The sequence below is a fragment of the Varroa jacobsoni genome, unplaced genomic scaffold (genome assembly GCF_002532875.2).
Source record: "Varroa jacobsoni isolate VJ856 unplaced genomic scaffold, vjacob_1.0 scaffold_627, whole genome shotgun sequence".
Lineage (NCBI taxonomy): Eukaryota > Metazoa > Arthropoda > Arachnida > Mesostigmata > Varroidae > Varroa > Varroa jacobsoni.
In genome coordinates, this window is record NW_019213529.1 from 113,336 (window position 1) to 135,637 (window position 22,302).

The window sequence follows — 22,302 nt, forward strand, 5'->3', positions numbered from 1 at the left end:
GTTCATTGCAGGCGTCTACACATCATTGTCGACTATTAATTAGAGATACCGAGAGGCGAGTATCTTCGAACGAGTAAATAAGATTAAAAAACATCGATACTTATCTTTTAGAGACTTTTTCTTTAAGGACAATCACCATAATATTTATCATCAGCAGAAACGTCACGTTCGTCGTCTTTAAAACGGAACACTATATTATCGAATACAGACAAACAAAACTGGGTCGCTCCTTACTCGATAACGACTGGATTGAGTGAACTACTTTGAGCGGCTATGAGGGTACGCATTTACGGGCAGTTTTAGAAAATGAAAAGCTTTCTTAAAAGGTATTCACTCAAGTCCTGCAACACACTAAGGGTAATTGGATAAGTGCTTTTGGAACTTCTGTCAGACAAGGCTGATAAAAAAGAAAGGCTGTACATAGGAACAAATGATTGAATAGTTCCAAGTTGTCCAGAAAAGATTAAAAAAAGATCTCTTATAGTTTGGTGCGCATCGGCAATTTAGACTTCTGTGTAACTAATACACTGTGGAAGGATATGTATAAGTCGACGTTATAAGGCCCCTTATCTCGTAGCGGTATTCCATTCTTTACTATAAAGATTTTAATAAATTAAATGATCCGTCAACGCATGGATAAGTCCAACAATTTTTGGAAAAATAGGTCGCTTATGCCTGTAGCTCTTCAAAGTGTAGGGTTGGAAAAATACACGCATACATTGTTGAAGCTCGCGAAATGCTAGTGGAGACCGATGCAATGGTGGCTTCACATTTGTCTTAACGTATTTAGCCTCAGGAAAATAATGGACAAATGATTCTACGAGTAACAGCGAAATTAATTCGGAACAAGTTGGCACCCAGTCGAGATAGTATCTCGAGTAGTTATATAGGCGATCACGCGAAGCCCAAGGGATGATAAAGTCGAATATGCGCTATAAGAGGCGAGGTTTCGCGTTGTTGTCGCGACCAACTCAATTACTAGAGAAAAACAGAAAAAATATGGAACGTCTGAAAGAACATGTGTTTATTGATATCGCGCCGGTACACAAACGACTATACTCTCAGCCTCATTGTATATATAGGCAGACACTCTAATTTTATTACATCCTCGTAATTAAACGAATTTGTTGATGTAAAAGATATCAATAGGGACCATTAAGACACTCGTGTCTTCTTGCTGACAGAGAAATCTCCCATAAGAGCTTCAGACTTAAACCGATCTATAGAATCCCTTGGCGTCTTTATCCGCACGTCCCTACTGTTCACTTGAGCCGTTAAGCAGTCGGTCAATTTACAACTGATAATAGTTCCCTCTAATAGGATAGATTACAATATGTTTAGTAAGCGTATCTTGTGTGTACAGACGTAAAGTACGCACAAAGTAAAGTTTGATTACGCACATCGTTGACCAGCGATATACTACTATAGGGGTTACACTCGTACGTCACAGTTCCCGCAAACTTTCCTCTAACGGCAGGACGGTATCACTGATTTCTCATATGATTATTTTGTTGGTCCTGATTGACGGCTGTCAACCAGTACACTCAGTGTATAATCAGTGTACTTTATCCGTAGTTTAGGAGGCCTATAGGCACCAAACCAATAATAGGCTGATAGGCTGTTAACAATCTTGTTGGGCAAACATTTTTCAATTCCCTACGAATGAATGATCTTGAATATCATTGACGTTATTGTATTCACGTGAGGTTTACTCACGTTTTCTCCGTCCGAGCCGTGACGTCCGTGAATGGGAAGCGTTGAGATGTCGGTAGCCGATGATGCGAGCGAATCGGCTGGTGAGGGGCTCTTAGAGCGATCCTTGTCCGGCACATGCAGATATGCCATCTCGCTGAGCGCTGATCTCACTGTCGATGGGTCCATTCTTGCTGCTGTCACTGGTGATGCTGTTGTCGGAGATATTCAATAGGGCTGGAGCAAGAAAACCGGTTATAACTTTGGCGATTAGCGCTAGCCAAAGTCACCTTATTGAGGTAGCTGTCTCCGTATCGGAAATTAACGTATTCCTTTTTTTATGCAGGTATAAGCGACTTACGTGATTGCTTTCGAAGTAGACTCCGCAAGGAAAGCTACGCTACTGGTTACGCACCTACCGTCTCTCTCTGTGACAATTTGCAGTAACTCAGCTTTACTTTCGTTTCGATGTTATTTATTGTCGGAGTTTCAGGATATGGATGGCGATGACCGTACACTTTAAAGAGATATGGAACCTCTTGCTGGGGACTTCCTGTGGGGTTGGCGGTATCCTGTCAGAGGACTGCTTATACAGCGATGTTTTTCTCCTTTTTCTTTTATTTTGACAGCGACGGCGGAACAGCGCTCGGCGAAACTCTTAATTCTGCTGGGTCGGACTATGCAATCCGCTCGAAAAATTGCGATTCTGAGATCACAGTTAACATCAGCAGCACAACGCGAACTCGCAAACTTCGTTACATTACCGTTAGCATTCAGCGCTTCGCTTTCGTCATATGATTTGCCTTTTTCTACCATAGGCAGAATACAAAATATATCCTTAAGAGAAGGCAATGCATTCGGTGGTGGGGTGAAAATAAACACACGCATAAACCGGAGATCGTTTGTTATGTGAGGAAGGTACAATATTGATTTGTTGGTTATACCGGTGGGCTACACAATTCGTAGTATTTTCGTGGTATATCCTCGTTTTTTTCCCGTTCTGCGCTCGTGGCCCGCGTCACGTCAGCTTTCGCTTTGGAGTAGATTTGGTGTCAGGGTAGAGGACAGTTACAACGGTGACTGCCTTAGTGCGATTTTCCGTATGTGTATAACTGTGTGTACGTTAGCGGATTCTGCCTCACATGTAGTACTAGTATCACACCCGCAACCGTATATGGCTATAGCAATAGATTGGTTATAGAATAGCAGTTAGACGAGGCGTTCGATGGTATTGTTATTGTGTTGCTTTGTTGTTACAGCACAGATCACGAAAGACTACACGATCGAACAGCATTCATATGGTTCCGTCACGAGCGCATGGATCGTCGCACTTTGCATGGCACGTCTGGTGAGCGCGCTAAAAGACCATAGGCGGCGAAAAGGTAAAAACAAACAACGGAAAAGCAGCGCAGAATCTCTAGCCAATGTGCAATAATCAATGACACCTTATGCTGGTCTGAGGCTACCCTGAATCTTTCAAACCGATTGAAATGAAAGCGTCGACGATTTCCCACAAGCAACCAGCTACATTACCGGTAGACGTTCAGTACGTAAGGTCACACTCTCTTTCTCTCGTCAGAGCGGAACAATAATAGAATGGTCACGACGCCCAGCGTACGCTACACAGAGCAAAGTAATTGTTATCAATGACGCACGTTGCAGATACACCAGGCATCGACAGTACTACTTGCGATAGTAATGGCAGTAGTTATTCAAGCCTGTGCGAAGAGCTGAGTTCTGCTAACTCTTACTCTTGATACGTGTCCCTAGCGGGAGAGGTACAAACAGCCTGTAACAGAGCAGAATCACCGAGACCCAATCACCTGATAACCTTCAGACCCAACATAGAGGCGCAATCACACGTTGTCGACCGGGCGGTCGGCCAAGCATCTACAGCACACGACCGTTAGTGATCCACAGGCAGTTTCTATCTAGAACAAGTCCATCATCCAGCTGTAGTAGTTTGGGGTCAGAAACATTTATCTTGTTCCTCGGAGGGCTCCACCACCACTTCTAGTTTTGAAGTTGATTTACGATTTACACATTCTTTTTACGCCTTTTTGTGAAGCTTGTGTGCTCTCGAAGGTGTGCTCCCCACTGTGAACTTGCACGTCGATAGATTCTCCTGCTTGTGTTTCCGCTTACCTGGCATCAGCCCTTCTACAGCATTCTGAGGACAGAGACAGAAGCACTTTAGTGCTACACAAGAAGTTCCTGTTCTGAATGGTGTAGCGCGCCGAATCAGCGTGTAGCAAGACTTTCTGTGCAGGGCGAACCGTTCAAGCAAGTGTTAGTCTGCTCTGAGTGCGTTGAGGGGGCGCGAATTCGCTAAACGCACAAGTCGACATCCCAGCCGAGGCAGCTTTATAGCAATAACGTTGACCGTAGCAGAAGCAGCACTAGTAGTAATATGTTTTGGTTGGTGTTCTACGTGGCCAGCGTATCCCAGCCGTGGTCTCTATCGTATCAGGATACATAAGCTGGCGTGGCGGGTGACTCGGGTCCGTTTATTGTTCACAACAATCGGCTGCCTATCTGGCCGTTGTTCTCTCCCGAGTTGACTGTATAGCCTCGGCTGTCGGTAATGGCGGTGGCGGTTGTAGGCCTTTGTGGGTGTGTAACCGTCTGGCAGCCTGTATGGGTATGCTTTGCCTATCTTGCAGAGCGGGAATGTGTTTAAGCCCTAGCAGGGTGAGACCCGTCGTCCTCCAACTCAGCACCAGTCACATCGTGGACGTTGTGACGAGGGTTGCCACTACGGCTTAACTGAGTCGAACGTTGCCATCTACCCGATCGCAGCTCAGAGCTGTGGCAGCCAATGGGTAAGAACTGGCAACAAGAGAAACTCAATCTTAACCAGTGCAGCCTTGCAACCGACAACTAACGGGTCGGTGTCGCTGTGTTTCGGCAGTTTCTCCGCTCCCTCTGTATATCTCACACAACGTACAAACCATATACACACCAGGATAATCGTGAGGATAGTAACAAGGCATCGTGGAATCATTAGACCTGTCGTGCGACCATCGATCCGCGCTGGGTTTGGTTAGGTGTTGGGTTTATGGGAAAGGGAGTGTATATCAGACAACAGCCAGCAGGACACAAACGAACGTGGAAGCTCTTTTTCGATGCGTGCGTACGTGCAATATCTTCCAGGGAGGCCGGTGTATACCCGTACCATAGGCAGTTGAAAGAGCGAAAGGGTGGACACCTTGTCAACCTTGGCATTGAGCTCGTATGAGCAGCCGGTGGCGGAGATTCGCGCTCCGTGAAGTCAGGTCCCTGCCTTCGGAACCTGCTAACGCGTATGGTCGTTTTAATCTATAGCAGTCTAAAGAACAGCCACTGTTCTCCGACGTCTCTCGGATCAGAGTACAATAAAGCATTCTGTTGATCATTATGATGCATATCATAATGTTGATGATCGAGGCGCGAAGGCTGAGCGCGGTCGGAGGGTGAAGGTTGACGCTTGGTTCAGAGATAGACCTCCTTATCAAAATATAGTCTAATCTCAACGAAGACGGTATAGCCATGCTGTGCTAGCTGAGGAACAGCGAAGGGCACGGGTTTATTCGAGATGGCCAATTATTTTAGACGAGGAAAATATGAGGAGTTGCGCATAGGCCAAAGCTGGCAAAAGCAAAGGACATAGATGAGGCGCGGACAAAATGGCCGCCCTTATTATTATTCTCAGAGATGTTCCTTTATGCTAGTAACTTACCATTCGTTCGGGAACGCATATTTTTTGAAGCAGTATGACTTAAAGCACATGTACGTACCACTGAATGAAGTCTGAAAATGCAAACCAATCCGAAATGGTGTCGTAAATTGCGTACACATCGAACTAACTTGAATTGAATTTTAACAAAGTTCTGTATGCTTGAAATTTAAATGAATTGTTCTATCTAATATTTTATAAGGTGATATGGTTATGCTTCAGAAGCTCTATGTCTCAAAAGAATTAATTTAGAGGTCAAGATTAGCCCAAGGAAGATAGAAAGAAATAATTAAAAGAGGTTCATGGAAGAATCTTATTATTATAAAAATCGTTATACTTCCATTTCGTTAACGCGTTTAAATGCGAATCTCAAGTGCTTACAGATAAAATGTTTTAGTTGCTTAGTTCTCTTTGTTACTTTAGATTTAGCAGATATTTTTTATAGCATTTCTCTATTAAAAAGATGATAAAATGGTAACGAATAGAAGGTGTCCTTATCTGCAAAGTGGATTTCAGGTTGTTTAAAATAAATCACAGAATCAATCATAGATAAGGTGCAGAGAGGTCGTTTTCCTTCATCGAATGTTTTAAGCCTGCTAGCGCTCATATAATCCGAGGCGCTTGCTGCGAAGCCTATCATTTCCTACAGTTTGGGTCGAATCAACGATGCAAATAAACATGAAACTTCCGTTTCATTAGGAAGATCAGGCACATCTTCTATTTCTTCGAATACATAAAGTAAATAGTTTTCCATTGTTTACTCTTACCAAGGCACTTGTAGGGTGGATAGAATATGTAAAGTATGGACTTTTATGTACGATGACATTTAGCGCCTGCCTGCGAATTGTTGAACCCATTACTGGCTGATTTTGACAAAATAAAACGATATCTTCTTCTAATCAATAGGCATATTTGCGTTTACATCCCGTGAAACCGGTACCTATGTATGATGGTCAGCTTTCTCTTAACATAAGAATGATTGTAACAGAATGTTACTTTGGCCTTTTTTGCCAGCCTGGATGTTGTCTCATAGCTTGTTGATAATTATAATAATTATTTATTATAAAAATCATAATCATCATTAGGCTGACAATGTGGATAGTCTAAAAGCTTTTAGTGAGCGATATGTCTGCCTCTTACTTTATTTGTGAGTTTATTGGTTTCATTAAAACTCAGTATGAATATACTCCCAGAGTATTGAAATAATATTTGGGCTAATGATATGTTGACAAGTACCTGACTAATTGTTAGAATTTTGTCTGTTGGAGCTTGGATTGTCTTCACGACGTCGGCGTGAGCTCCCTATAACTGGCAACTCCATGGGCTTTCTTGAAAACTTTGCAAAGTTAAAGTTCGTTGCCAAAAAAGCCCAATCTATCCACCGCTTACGAAGACTCCTTTGTCACTTCTAATATCAGTTTAGCCATTGTTACTATGCTCTATCGTTTCCTGGATTAGCCATTTCGTCATTACGAAATTGTCTATTTCAAAAACCACCTTAGTCCTTTTCGACGTACTTATATTCACTATGTATGACATAGAGGTAAAAACAAAAAGATGCTCTCAAAAAATATTAGCAAAAATTATTTCAGTGAAATAACACCGCCTGCCGACATTTTGGGACCTGTCCTCGAATACGTTTAAACGCATCAAGTGATAGCAACACTCGAAATTGAATAGATAAAACGTTTCTAAAATAAATCATATGTTTCGCTGTAGATATATTTATCTTGTACGCTGATGCTCATACGTGCAAGTACCGGGGAAGGGCAGAACGCACCGTAGTGATCAATGAAACATTATAAAAAATGAGGTTATTTGAAAAATTCTCTTTCTATAACTGGCTACGACCTGGCGCCGGCGTGAAACGCATCATCCGTAGGTAGATCCGTAGATTAATCTTAACGCTTTTTGGCGTTTCTTTGAAGATTGCAAGATTTCTATCATCCGGTTGGACTGATCTTCAGTGAGCGACAGCTTCACATTACCACTGCGAATGCGTCACAGGCGAAACATAGATGATGAACATATACAGTGTCAAAATAGAATCTCTTAAACCGGCATTCCTTCATAGTAAATAAATAGCTGGAGGCTGAATTTAGCAACGTCGAATTAGTCAAAACGGTTCCCAGCTGTTAGCTGAAACTGATGCCATCTGTAGAGTTCTACAAAAAGCAGAGCATGCCTTGCAACATAACGTTGATGATGCAAAAGATATAAACTTAAGCACAAGAATGGCGCGCACGACCTAAGACATAGAAATCGTTAGAGGGACCTACCAAAAAAAGGAAGGTGTTTTCTAGGTGGAAAATGTTGTTACCAATGCCAAGCGAGAGGGGCACGCGTTAAGATATCCGAGCTATCTACTGTCCTCTTCACTGACCCTTAGCAGAAAATGTCCAGAAAAAATAACAGGTATAATTCTTTCTTCAATCTGTCAACGGACTGGCGAAAACTAAAAAAATATAAAAGTGTACATCTTGTACATTCTCTGTATTAACAAGTTAACTTATTTTTGTACAATTAAACCGTCTGAGATTTGTTGGACTAAGTTGTTGTAGAATGCAACGTCTTTTCACTAAAAAGCAGTTTTAAGCCATTCTACATTTAATGACCTTGACTTGAAACTATTCTTAAAACCATTCTAACTATTAATGAATAGCAGCCTTAAAAATATTAGGACCATCCATCCATGATCTGAAATCCTTGTTTCTGAATGCTAGTAAGCATTCGGAGACCTCAGGACAAGCTAATGGTTCAAACAGCCGAGTCTATGCATTTTGATTAAGAGTGCTTGTCGACATTTACTCATTGCCTTAGGCATACCCACGGTGACAGGATGCGTCACTGGTCGAGACTGGAGCTTCTGATCACAGCAGATCTAGCGTAAGGAAGATTTCAGCGCTAAAACATGGCCGCGATAGCTATAGTTTCGTTTTGTCATATTTTCATTCACTTTCCGCTTCTTTCTTTATTGAATAGCTATGCTTCGTTCCAACGCTATATTCTGCCGCAGAAATATGTCACAGTAATGTTTGTGATTATTGTCTATACTGGTTTTTAGGATATAGTCGATCTGAAAAAGCAAACTCCGGTAATGATTCAAAAATGTTCTGAAGCACTACGCAGAAACGAAACTGTGCGGCAGGAACATAGGGTGGAAGCATATGAGAAAGCCTTTTGCTAAGGGTAAAGACCCACCACATACTGTAGAAACGAAGACGAGGACGTTGTCCCATGAAGCCGTCTGCGATCGGTGGAACCAGTTGGCTTGTTGTCGGGTGTAGGCATGAAAAGAAAGCGTTCGCTGCTTAAATAGAGTAACTAGGGTTTTTTCCCGTTTAGAACATGCCAGGGCCATAACTGTGCCACTACATAATAATATTCAAAGGCTGGAACATATTTTCTCTATGGACATATTTGCTGTGGACGTAACAATTACCTCGCATAGTATAGTCTAATTTTTATCGCACAAACGTATTCCACACCAACCTTAACTTAACCAATATAAGTTTCGGCTTCTGACTAGAAAAGTGCGCCTAATGCGACAATTAGAAAAGGGGGTACGGGACGCGTTACGATTCCGTGACAAGCGAGTTGGGAAAAACAAGCTAGGCAAAATGCTCAATCAATGAGAGTTCAGTCGCTCTGTTGGATGCGGAAAATGTTAATACTAAGCACGATAGATGGAGCACAATGTTTGATTTGAAGAATGGACCATTCACCAGAGAAACAGTAAAGTCTACTGGTAAAACCAGGCAAAGCTAACATCAATTGAAAATAACACATGGACTCAAATGATCTTCATCAATTATGTGCTTATCAGGTGAAGCTCAGATGTGAACTATAGCCTGAAAAAAAAAAGCAATGTGTAATTGTACAACACATAATTCCACTTGTTTGTCTCGGCTAAATAGGAAAGTAAGTATACTCCTGTCTTCAGATAAATCGAAGCCATTTTTCGCAATCGGCTACTGTTTATTTTTGTCCTATGACAAAAAGCTTGCTAAATACTTATCGTTTCATTCCGATTCGTGTGGAAAGGTTCTAAACATCGAGTTCTGTTGTACGGTGCAGCCATAGAAGCTAGCTCCAGATAGCTAGCTTCCAGTGCGAAGGCATGTCTTCAAGCCAGTTTGTAAGCTTTCACGTAAATAGTACGTCAAGCAAGCAAACACATTAGCGCGACACTATTCGTAACTGGCCAACATAAATATTTCGCGATGTCTAATAAAATGCCTTCCGGAGGGGGTATGTTTTCCGGTTATGGTCAATTAGGTGGGATGAGAACGCCCACGCATCTTCGGTACATACGTAAGCCTAAAAACACGTTTCCTTGAGAGAACTTAGCGAGTAGTATAGGTGCAATGAAAATGTGGTCAAGAAGACGACAATTATATACGGTCTCCGGCAACAACCTACAACAATATGTAATTGTGTTTCATTATTTTTTTAATGTATTTAGAAGCAGACGATTATTCGCAAAACACAATGTTTAACTCGGTAAGAATTATACTGTGGCTTTTTCAACAAAATACGTTTTTGGGGAAAGAATTTTTTTGTCGAAACTCGGAGCGTTAATCTTGGGGCTGTTCTGAACAAAACTTTACTATTTATCGGCTGAACATATTACTTCAATGTTTATATAAACACATGTAATGGGTAGGAAGAAAAACTATGCTACGTTCCACGGCAATTCTAGATACCTTCTTTGTCGACAAGTTGCTAGTTATTCCCAAGAGCGAACTGCTCGTTAAAGGTACTGTTGAGATTCTGGATCAGATCACGCCGATCTTGATCTTTTAGATACGCCTGCTTTGAGGGTAAGTGACACTGAAAGCGTATACACATATTTATTTGGCACACAGTTATGTAAACACATAAGAAGTTAAGATTACTATTGTGATGGAAGTATTCATCTCGAATAGTTCTACGAAAATTGTATGAAGCAAACATTTCGTCCTGCCATGATTTTTGTAATCTATTATTGGGAGTGAACGTTCTCATCCACGTTAGAAAGTATAGATAAAAATAAATATAAAAATTATATTATTATAAAATATAAAAATATTAATGACCATAATAAATGTTACAAAGATCATTGTAACATTTACTATGGTCATTCATATTCACTAAATAAGCGTAAGTTTTGTTCACCTATTTCTGTTGAAGGAAGACTAAGTTCACGATTGGCTTTCCTTTAGTTAACGGAATGCCAGTGTCTCCGTTGTCTCGGTAACCGTTGGAAATGATGTAGTCACTAGGGTATAAATTGTTAGTTGACTTGTAACGAAGCTCTTTTTATAACTTTAATTCCTGCCTTCATTGTAACAATCGCTCTAATAAGTGCGTCAGTCTGAAATTTGAATTGCATCATCGTCAATGATCGGCAGTCATTACCGCTTCAACTCAATCTTGAATTTGGCTCAATTACTTACTTGTTAAAACTTCATTAATTAACTGTTTACCTTGTACGTAGTAAAAATGGGTTACTTTTCGCTTCGAAGACTATTTTTCCAAATAGAGCCTTTTTTTGTTTTACGCTTTATTTATGTGGATAATTTATAAAACACAAAAGGCACCCGAAAGGTGTACATTTATCTTTTAATTCTGATTCTGCTTGAACTTGCAGCAGCGCCCTCTAGAGTGTATTCAAGGAGGTGCCTCTCGCGTCAAACCAACCGTATTTAATACCGAGGGAATACTATGTTTTGAACTATTAGTGATGTTTTTATTACCAGCATCTGTTGGTAGACTTAAAGACGGCTTCCATAGTCACATGGTTGGCCTTGGAAGTTTGAAAAAATAATATGGGCTTAACAGAACGGATCACTTTTCTGGAAGCTAGACATCCTCCAATAATGATTTACCTTCTAACAAGGAGCTAATCATTTTTGACCGATCGTATCGCCGTTGTAAATGACTTGGTTTTAGTATTTTAGTACACAATAATGCGAACGCTTTGGCTTTGTTACTAGTATTCGGTGTTAGGGTTTTGAAAAAGGTATACAGCGTATGAAAACCGCGAGTATGAAATTGGTGCTACACATGTACACATTAGGAATACTTCCTTTGAACATTCATGAAATTGGCTTCGACTGTTTGCGCTGTCGAACCTTGGCTGCCAATAGACGCATTAGAAAAACGATCTTCTACGCCTAATTCTTTTATAGCTTAGATAAATTAAAAATATAACCGAAAAATTCACGCAAATTGAAACGAAAATATTATCTTCACAACTAGTTTTCTTCAACCGCCGAATGATACTGAGCTTCTAACATTCTTGAGAAGATGGCCTGACTATCCAGAAATATAAGTGTCGTAGATCTTAAGACTTAACTAAAAAAAGTTAACTTCCGCTTGTAGGTTTGTATGGCCGGTCTACAAACCTAACGGGGTGAAGAAAGACGGTTTCATCCTGGACCTAGCGATCTTTCTTATTGCAACGGAATGGCATGACCGTATTCAAGATTTTTGAGACCAAGCCTATACTTAAACGTACGTAATTATTATTCGTTTTTAGATGTCTGGAGTTATTTTTCCTGACATGGGTCAGATTTGAAACCCGTAAACAACATAACTGCCCGACTGCGTGCTGATTGTGTACTACTATGCTGCAGTAGTTCATTGGCTCTCTTCGGCGTATCAATGCAAAGTTTTCAATCAAATAGCTTCTTGTGGTTACATTTTAGTAGAAAATAAATAACTCCCGTTGATTCTCTAATCATAATTATCTGTGGCATTATGCGTGTGGCAGCATTGGCTCCTAAGATAAACTTCAAAGGACGACACACTGGCAATACTTTAGAGCACCCAAGTGACTCACAAGACACACCCGTTCGAAAAAGAAGCAAAATAATCAAAACTATAACCGTATATCCTATCGTGTCGGCATATTCAGCATTGGATATTTGATGTCATAGCTTTACGATTTAGCTCTGGTGGCGATAATGGCCCATTTCGTACTGCATTCGGAGCCGATGTACCGCAAACAAATGAGTAGCCTATAGACAGTCATTTATCACTTTCAAGCCGAAGATCAATATACAACTTCGCTACGCGTATGCATATGATAGACAAGAAAACATGCCGATCATCGCCAAGCCCTCTGAAAATTCATAAAATATTCAAGCCCATAAATGGCGAGAAAATATCAAGGTCTGAACCGTTTAAATCGCAGGCTCGAGCTGTCGAAGGAGTTTACAAAGTGAAACCGTACGTCCTTTATGGTAGTTGAATATAATTTTAGTTAAAATAATGGTACTGCATAGCAAATCTACGCTAGAAAACTCCAGAGACTTGATAATCATTCAGGGCCCGCTATACAAATGACGCTTCAAACCAGTGAAATGGCAATCTTATAAAAACCAAATTACTATGCAAAACTGAATAATTTCCATGTAGCATGTTTCCCGCTAAATGCATACGGACTATGCAATAAACAATATTTTTTTATCCATTGTGCTACTCGGTATGTGCTTTAAATATTGGTTGGCTTGCATGGTCAAGTTCCTACATGAACCGTCGAGACCAGCTGTGCATCCATGCAAAACCGATGCGCCAAGGATAGAAATTAAAGTTGAACTTCAACTAGGTGAAAAATACACGCTTCGTTATTATAATATATTACAGTATAATTGTATATAATGCAATGGGAACTGACAAACTAGTTTCATTTATCTACCAGAGGGATGACACGTTTGCAGATATGGGAAAATTCAGTGGCAACGCCGATAAATTCATAGTTGAGATTCAATTGCTTGGCCTGAAGATTTCAATTTGAAAACCGGTCAAGCCTCTTAACAAACTGGATTGAACGCATTATTTCAAACAACAAATGTTACATAACGGTAGCACTAATTTTAATATGAGTTTTGCTTTTTAGGCAAAATTTCACTTTCTACTGCTATTTTTAATAATAACAATAATAAATTAATACGATTGGCTTAATATAGCAATATTTAAAATGGTTACATCGATACTAAACATTTGATCTACTCTTGCTAATCCCCTATAGTTATACTGTATATACACCACTGTAATGAAGAGTGGGTGCACGGAGTGAAGTAATTCATTCGGCCTGTTCTGAGCCTTTATGTAGTTGGCAAGCGTTTCTCTACGCTAAATGAATGTTTAGCGGAGTCACTGCGCTTTTTTGGAACACGTCTAAAGGGACCGTTTAGCGGTACAGAAACTTTTTTCAAATACCCTCGTTTGCCAATACAACTTTTTTGTTTGCAACACCAGGAGTCAAGGATCTAAGTAGACCAAGAGTTTTGGAAGCCAGAGAATTAAAAAGTTACGTCTCGTGCAAATCCCTCCACATTTTCAACCGTTCGAAACATTTGCTTTGGTTTGTTTCGTACCTTGATTCTGCGGTACAGTGGTAAACGTATGACGTGTCCGTGGTGTAAATAATGACACTGCGCGAACTTAATGATAAAGCTCTAAGGTGGTTGAATTCTATACCGCAGATACAGATGTTGTCGATTTTCATGGAGCCGGTCGGCCAGTGTCTTTAGCCTACGACGGTGGAATTTAGTTGTAGCACACATTATTCCTGCCAGGATCAATGTAGGTATAATAATTGTGTCCTTTGTCGGCCCTTTGACCTATGGTTGAAATCATTGTTCCACTATCAATTTGTTTGAGAAATTAAGCTGTTAACATAATAATATCGATCGAAGGGAAATATAGCGCTTATATGGGCGACAAGTTGACGCGATAAAAAAATCGGCGACAACTTACTCTATTAATGCTTTGCTATAGAAAAAAATCACTTGCAGAAACTATGAAAGAGGCGCATTAGTGAAATGACCCATAAAATTTTCATCAAATATGGGTGCTCATTCAAGCATGCTTACACAAACGTATTCCTTAAACATGCTACACACATACACGGATATACATATAAGTTGTTATATTTTTTCAATTGTGCGTCTCAATAGCGATAACTAATATCAATAAATTAAATAATCGTTCATAACGCTTACTTTTCCATGCATCTGTGAAAAACTATAGTTTCGTCTCGTTTCTGTCTCTCAATAACACTGCCATTTCTAACATATATACAATATCGCTAATATGGTTGAATCGAGTTTTGCATCACCTTCTCTATTGGCTCTTAGCTCTTCTCGCGGTAGTCCTCAATTAGCTATAAAATGAAGACCGAACTGACCTAAAAGCATCTTGTACCTACTTTTTCTTCGTATCCAAACTTTGATACATTAGGCACCGGCCACCAAAAGCCGGTAAATGGAACCGCTATCAACCATACCGGGCTAATTAATTGCAAAGCTTTTCACTCGATAAGCTTGGCCCTAAAAATCAGCTTTGATGTCTCCACAAGCAAGGACTGGAGATTAAATAGATAATATCAACGAGAACTTTAATGAAGATCCCTAATCGTGGATCACTATGCTGTTGGTGCAAGTGGCTAAGAATCATAGTGGTAACAGTGGTGAAAGATATTGGCTAACTGCTGCCATTATGGTGAGGCGGGCAAGCCTGGGTTATGCAGGAATACATCCATTCAATTTAGGTCATTGCTCGGCCGCGCTATATATGTATGTGAACAGACGTTTTTGATTGTAAGCCAATAAATAGAATTTATATACACATATATATTATATTCAAGCGTATGCATATTTTTTGTTTGTTATTTTTATGTAATGCTACTATATACTATATATATTTATACTACAATAATATTACATTACGTTACGATAACTTTTTCTACACCTTTATCCCTGCATTTAGACATTTTTCGAACAAGTAAAACTAAATAAGTGTCACGCGATTTTTGTGTATGTGTGTGTTCCTGAGCGCACCGTGTTATTACGGTACCATTTTGCTTGCAATTATATAGATCTATGTGTTGCAGCTTTTATGACGTGAACTTCTATGGTCGATCAAATAGCAGTTGCCTTTCTACTGCACGCCACACATTTGCGCGTTTATCCGTAATCGATCTATCATCATTGTTGCTTCTTCGATGCCTTTTAAGATCAACTAGGCTCCTACGTTCTAGTTCACTGAAGCAACTGATCTCGGCTGACTTCTAGAATCTAGGATCATTCGGCCTTAGCTGCAGTCTGAAATCCTCTGGTACATACACGTTCATTTTCGTTTCCATCGTATATCATTATTATGTTATATATATGATTATATTAAATATTTTTAAATAAAATAAATAGGCTATTTATATGTATAATTTCGAATAAGTGGTTAATACAATTTAGTAGTACGTTATACAAACGGATTATTTATTCGTCAAAATTATGTTTTACTCTCCAGATAGCCTATATGGCGATGCGTATGCCCACCGAATATCTTCTATATATTTTCCAAAGGCGCCAATACCTATTTATTTTTCATAAACTTTGATTCATAGCATGTTTTCGAATTCCGCAGATTTTAAATTTTATCCTCGGGAGTCTCCTTATTCTCGAACTCTAAACTTTAACGGCATTCAGCATTACTCACGCGATTATCTGACACCGAAGAAGAGCATGTGTCAAACATCCTATAAGGGGATCCGGTTCAGGACCACTTCTTTAAATGGACTTTACCATCTACATTTTCTTAGTGTAAATACCTAACGTAGTTTACTCAAATAACGTCTCTATTCGTATCGCCTACGCTGCCTCACATCCCTCCTTGCCAGCCACATAAGCAGGATTGCCGAGGACTGGAGAGTAGTTTTTTTTGTTGTGTACGAGGCGGTACGCGGCACCATGTTCCTATCAGGCAGTACAGCCCATGATACGCGACCAAGGACCGGTAAGGTATTATCGTTCTGAACCTATTGATTCAACCTAAGCTCTCGATCCTTGGCTTTCTTGTATCGGCCGCTGTTCGAAAAATCATCGTACCCGCCAAGATCTAGTGCCTCAGTTTTGAAGGGCGATACCTCAGACCTGGCAAGCTTTATTCTATTGTAATACTTATAATAAATGAAAACCGAACGCTTAAGTGCAGAGAATTTGACGAAGTCATTTTGAACAGCGTCGCCGCTGGCTTTGTTGCTAGGGTTGTTTTAATCGTTTTGTATTAGCCTGGTTGCGGCCCGGGCTAAGCGACGCGAAGGCGGATAGACGAACCTGGAGGAAAAGGCTGATACAGGAATAAATGGTGATATTTTCTCTGTTATCACCGTCTCCTTCTCATTGCATTGGTCTGCGCGTTAGGAGGCTAGACTGCACTGCCTTGCAGCCTCAGTGGCAGGGTTTTTGATGGAACGGGGCGAACCGGGTCGGTTTGGATGGCTCACTCGTTAGGCAGCTCCAACGTTCATTATTTGTTTCTGGCCTGCGGTCCTAGAAGAATTTTTCTGCGTCGTCATACTGCAGCCAGCATATTTGCATCCTTTGTGCAATCATCCTGCAGCGGTAACATTATCACAAAGGTCGACTTATGGTTGATTGGGCAGCATATCTATTAGCGAGGAAACGAGCTGACGGTGAAATCCAGCGGGAGATGACGCTTCGGCGTGCCTCACACAGTTAGCTGCAACACCCGCTGAAGTTTTTTGTTCTGAATTCAAGATCAGCAAGGACCATGCTAATGACAAGTTCTCTTTTTCTCGTCAGTTGCCTTTTCTCTCGTCCAAACTTCAACGTAACCCCGAATGCTTCTATTGTATTATTCTTCGGCCTGCCAACCTTCTACATTCACGCCGTGGTATATGTCCCGCCGGAACAAAGGAGCATTCCGCGGAGCACTACCATGCCATCGTCAGTTTGTGCGCCCGTCTCCAGGACAGATAGGTACAGAAGGCAGGACACCGACCGTTTCGTAACCTCTCACGTTGACGAACTTGCCAGTTTAACGTAGATTTTTTTTTCATTCTCTTTTAGTTCGTTCTACCATTTGATAGAATGACCAAAAGCCCTCTTTGCTCTGTGGACCCACCTAGCTTCACCATGAGCATATCTTTGTCCTGAGCCGTCATCGTTTGTTGTTTGCACTCTAAGTCTGTGACCGTGCAGCAGAGTGAGCACTTCTGTAACTTTTATCCATGCGAAGAGTGCACACATTTTTCTTCACGCTGCAGAAGCGCGACAGCAGCTTCGCCAGCAACCCCGTTGCCGCCAACTGCCTTGCCCTCTCTTTATTGGGTTATTCCCGGTCTCGCCGCACGCCGCAGCAGCACTACTTTCGCCGTCGCCGCTGCCGCCGCCGCCGCCGCTGCTGCCGCTACTGCCACCGCTGGGGACCGTCGACGACGCGTGTCGCTCTTCTACTCACTCAAACTCGACCCGTCACGGTACGTTCTGTGCTGGTAATGCACGGTGCGACGTTGTTTTACTCCTATATATCCTCTTCGGCTAGTTTCTTTAGCTGATTGCATTCCTAGTGGCAGTCGTTTGTAGAAACGCTGCTCAGCGAAAAGGGCTGAGCGAAAAGCGTAGCCAGATAACAAAAAGCCACGATGCTGCGTTACTGTGACACGGCGTGAGTGCGGCCACCAGCCTAATGAACCTGTTTTATTCTCTCTTCTTGTCATCCCTTTCGCCTTTCTCCCACTCTTTCCCTTTTTTTCTTTCTTGCTGCTACTCTTCGTTTAAACTCTGCGTGTGTGTAAGCACAGCCCCGATCCGATGCGGGCCGTTCGGAGAGATCCTGGCGAGTCAGCTTCAGCTGGCCTGGCAACTAAACGAACAAAAAACAAGGCGCAACGCCAGCGAGCCAAAAGCGTTTTTTTTTTTGTTTTATGCCAAGTGCCTAAGTTGTTAGTTTCCTGGTTTCCACGACGAAACATAGTGTGTCTACTGGCGGATTCAAACCTCGACCAGCACGTGCCCCTGAGTTTAGTAAGCAAACACATCAACCGCTGCGCGATGACCAGGACAACAATGAACACAGCCAGTCCTTAAACGTCAACGGAACACATGAGGGAGGATGGGAGAGCGAGGGGGCGGCGATGAAGCCGCTAAAGGGCGAGGACGCGCCAAGACCAACTCGTAACAGAGAAAAACAGAGAAACAGGGATAAACCACGAGAGCGAGAGACAGGAACGGAGGAGTAGGAATGCTTGGACGTCTGCTGGCTCCGTTACGGCCTCCGAGCATACGGTGCTGATTGCGCTAAACTAAACGGAATCTGCCGCACTACGTGTGGCTATCCGGAAGCTTCGCTAGAACTGGTCAGCCAAAGGCTGAAGCCGATAAAGCGACACACAGAACGGTCGCAGCGGCCATTTGCCATTGCTGCGCGCCGATCGTAACTCCCCATCCAGTAACAACAACAGCAGCTGCTAACAAAGAATCTCCAATATGGTCCTGCTCTACTCGCGGCTTCAACTGTGCTCTGCTGTACTACCGATCGCCCGACCACTTGCTCGCCTGCCTATCTGTGCCTGCATTGTAGCTGCGGCAACGACGAAGACGACGACGAAAAATAAGAGGAGGAGGAGGAAGAGGAGGAGGAGGAGGAGGAGGAGGAGGAGGACGACGACGACGATTGAGAAGTAGCAGCGGCGGCCGCCACCAGCGCCGTTGTTACCCGCTGCCTCGGCCGCTGCCCGCTGCCGATCGCCATCGCCACCACCGGCGAATGAACTAAGTGAGGACTGGCCGAACCTTTATCGGGTGGCTGTTGGGTGAGGAGAGCTTCGCCTCGTCTCTGCCCTGACTAACGCGGTTGGCTGCTCTGCCCTATTGCGCCTGGTGCTTCCGCCGGGAGGAGCGACCGAAGAACAAGCAGCAGCAGCAGCAGTGGGGTGGGTGTGCCTATGCTATGATCGACGGCTGTACTAGTATTATTATGGCTTCCAACATGAGCAGTGGTTTGGCACCATTCGCATGATACTGGATATTGAATCTCGCGGGCGGCTGGTGAGCGAGTAGAAAAGTGGTGCGGCCAACAGGATTTTCAGTTCATCGTCGTCGTTGTCGTCGTCATCAGGTACATCGAAAACGACGACAAGTGACGGCGCTGACGATATTGAAGAAGACGAGAACGACAAAGGAAGCGGCGTTCATTGCGTTTGTGGCGGCTGAGGACGGCTTGTGGCAGCGACAGACAGAACGACAAGGTGCTATTCGTTGTGTATGTAATTATTGTAGTTGTGACTGCGTTTTCCTGTTAAACCGTATTGAGGCGTATTTGATGTTTTCTGAACTCTACTCAATTTACGCTGTGTCCCGCAACTGCTATTAGCGCAACGGTTGCTGCTGCTGCTGCTGCTGCTGTCGTTACACCCAAAGCGGTAGTTGATCAGAGATCAGAGCAGATGAACCCGACTCAGCCTCAATACAAAGGCAGGACAAAGTACAATCAGTGTGTACAACACTCATGGTCACTCGATCCGACGAGACTGCAATCACAGCAGTAATAGCAAAGGCCGTTTGTCTCAGAGCAGTGAACAGAATACAGTGATAAGAATTCGATTGTGCAGATCGGCACGGACGGTTGGATTGGCAATATAAAGGCAAGTGCTCACTGGGACAAAGCACCGACGCATTGTCAAGTTAAAAAATCTCGACCGACCGACGTTCACTGACCGCCGTGTCACTCTCCGTCGAAGGCGTAGATACAGCCGGGAACATCGTAGCATTGACCAAGGTGATAACAGTGTGTCTGAGGAGCAATACAGACTGGAAAATGAATATGAACGTAGTGAGGTAGAAGCACGACCTAGTGAGCTTGTCCGAAAGCGGTCAACGTGAGTGGGACAGTGGAGTTTGAAGGAAGAGGAGATACTCAGGCGGTGACGCCGTCTCCAGGTCTCGTTCCGCCTGGTTGTGTACCTTTTTCGTAAAATCATTATTAAAGGGTGCAGGGTAAATCGTTATTAGTCAGTTACAGGCACGTGAGTAAATTTTTGTCGTTTTTGCGGTCAATAGACTCTGGTCGAATTCGCCACTCGATAAAACTCCTTTTTGTACTGATTGCCCTTGGCTCGAATAGTGATAGCGTGGCTTCGGCAATAAAACACCTCCCTCGACCTGTCTTTTTTATCTAGTGTGTAAAAGACCACCTTCTCCGTATAGCGTGCTTTAGGGCAGTCATACGCATTGCCACTACCGCAGTCATTTCCGTTGCCCCGTTTTCGTTCACGAGAGTTCAGAAGTGGACTTAGTCCTTGGCCGCCCCTGATCTTGGGACATCGACGAGGGCGTCGTTTGTCGTGCACCACTAAACATCCAGCGACAGCAGCAGCAGCAGCAGCAGTAGTAGTAGCCAAGGCAAACGAGCAAATGTGCCCTGTGAGCGACTATCTGTCGTACGGTGTGCATCAGTGCGATACCTCGAAGGAAACCAAGGCACCGCTCCACTAAGGAGAACGCAACAGCATCGGCGGGGTAGCCCCACGGCTAGCTGAAGGGGCACCGCCACTTGGATTGACGGACGGACAAACAAACAAATAAGTATCTTATTCGTTTCTGTCACTTGAGGATGTATATAGTGAATCCGTGAAACGAGTAAAGGCTGAGCTCAAGAGCTCGTCGATCTACACCGGATAGCCTGAAGCTTGTTTTCTGGTAAGTGCAGTCATTGAATAAGGCTAATAGAAGGAAGAAACTTCGTAGAATCAACTGTACAGCCAGAACATGTGGCCGCCGAACGCCATAGAAAATAATAACACTGGCAGTGTCCATCTGCGCGAGGGGTAGGTCGTGTTTGTGCGGTAACAAAAAGTAGCAGACACAAAACCAAAGCCGAGCGGGCGATAACCGCTTAGTTAAGTAGCTTGCGAACCGTGCACAATATATTGCCATAAGCGAGGCCGCCATTCATGTGACCCAATGACGGAGTAACGGAGCTGTAGCCACGCCGTTTCAGTCGCAAGGCCCCTTCCACCAACTGCACAGGATGTTTCCTGCGTATGCAGTATGTGGTAATACGTGAATCAACTTTGATTACATTAGTAACGGAAGTGATACTGGGCAACCGAGTGAAAATGGGGATATGTTGTCAATATATAACAGCATAAAATAGAGGTGTCTGAAACTGGGTACTGCTAAAAGTAAAGTGGTACAATGACTAAGCATTTGACGATTATTTCATTTCGGTGCTTCTGGCGAAGAAAAAAGCTGGGGTTCCGGGCTTATAATCACGAGTCTGAGCCCCGGCGTGCAAACTCAGCAATCCTTTGAAACTATTTGAGTTTATAATTCAAGCCCATGGCACAGTTACGTTTGACTAATTTGAGTATCAATGAAAGTATTCCCCTTCCTTACTAAAAAGCAAAAAACTTGAATATTGTTGCAGTCTCTGCTCATAATATGTTAAAAATTCATCTATGCCATATCGTTGGTATTAGTGCCTACTGCAGAAATATCGGTACTAAGCAGTTTCAGTTCTTACAAAAATTAAAGCTTATCATTTTTGTCGTCGGGGAACATCTGGGACTCAAACGGAATTATACTTTCACGTATTCGGGCGTTTGGAAGTTAGCCCGATACACGTCGGCTTCTTGTCACTGCCGGAGAATTAGTCCTTACTTGTAAGAATCAAACCCTTGTCGTTATTACGGAATAATCCTAGTGCTGCAGTAGCAGCAGCAGTCATTAAAGATGCAAGTTTTACGATTCTTCTGGCTACAGATTCCCTTCGTTCTAATATTTGTGTTTGTTCAAACGATAAAGTACTGATGATAGCAGGACCTTACTGGCAAAACTCCACCATCCACGAAGTCCATCACGTAATGGGACACGGCATACATTCGTCAATAACGTTCAGAAGCAAACTATTTTGGCATGCCGTTGTTAGTCTTGGCTTGCGTGGTCGCCTGTGTAGCTGGCGGTCGATTGATAAGCAGTTGCTGTTGTTTGTCGTTGGTAGGACGCCTCTGCTACTGGTCGGAGTAGTACACACAGAGCATTGATTAGCGTCGCACGACCACTGGCGTAGAGGAAAAGTTAGGATTGCCGGACCACGGGAGGCCT

General features: G+C 42.7%; 2 protein-coding genes across 16 annotated transcripts in view; one reads left to right on the top strand and one right to left on the bottom strand.

The window, feature by feature from the left end:
• LOC111262106 (solute carrier family 2, facilitated glucose transporter member 1) overlaps positions 1 to 4,212 on the bottom strand; it is a 50,571-nt gene extending 46,359 nt beyond the window's left edge. The window contains exons 1-2 of one of the 4 annotated variants that reach the window (XM_022836107.2): positions 2,054 to 4,161; positions 1,717 to 1,929 (exon numbers count right to left, since the gene is read on the bottom strand). In XM_022836107.2, the coding sequence (XP_022691842.1) occupies positions 1,717 to 1,881 (165 nt within the window). In that variant the 5' untranslated portion in view covers positions 1,882 to 1,929; positions 2,054 to 4,161. Of the gene's footprint in view, positions 1 to 1,716 lie in introns of all 4 variants that reach the window. The other 3 variants (XM_022836111.2, XM_022836106.2, XM_022836108.2) reach the window with 3 other exon arrangements.
• The window catches only part of LOC111262104 (protein tweety), a 133,556-nt gene that overhangs the window by 60,664 nt on the left and 50,590 nt on the right, over positions 1 to 22,302 (top strand). The window contains exon 1 of one of the 12 annotated variants that reach the window (XM_086968957.1): positions 18,909 to 20,895. The exons of the other annotated variants lie outside the window; for them this stretch is intronic. The gene's annotated coding sequence lies outside the window, so the exon portion shown is untranslated. Of the gene's footprint in view, positions 1 to 18,908; positions 20,896 to 22,302 lie in introns of those variants that run through there. 12 annotated transcript variants of the gene reach the window in all.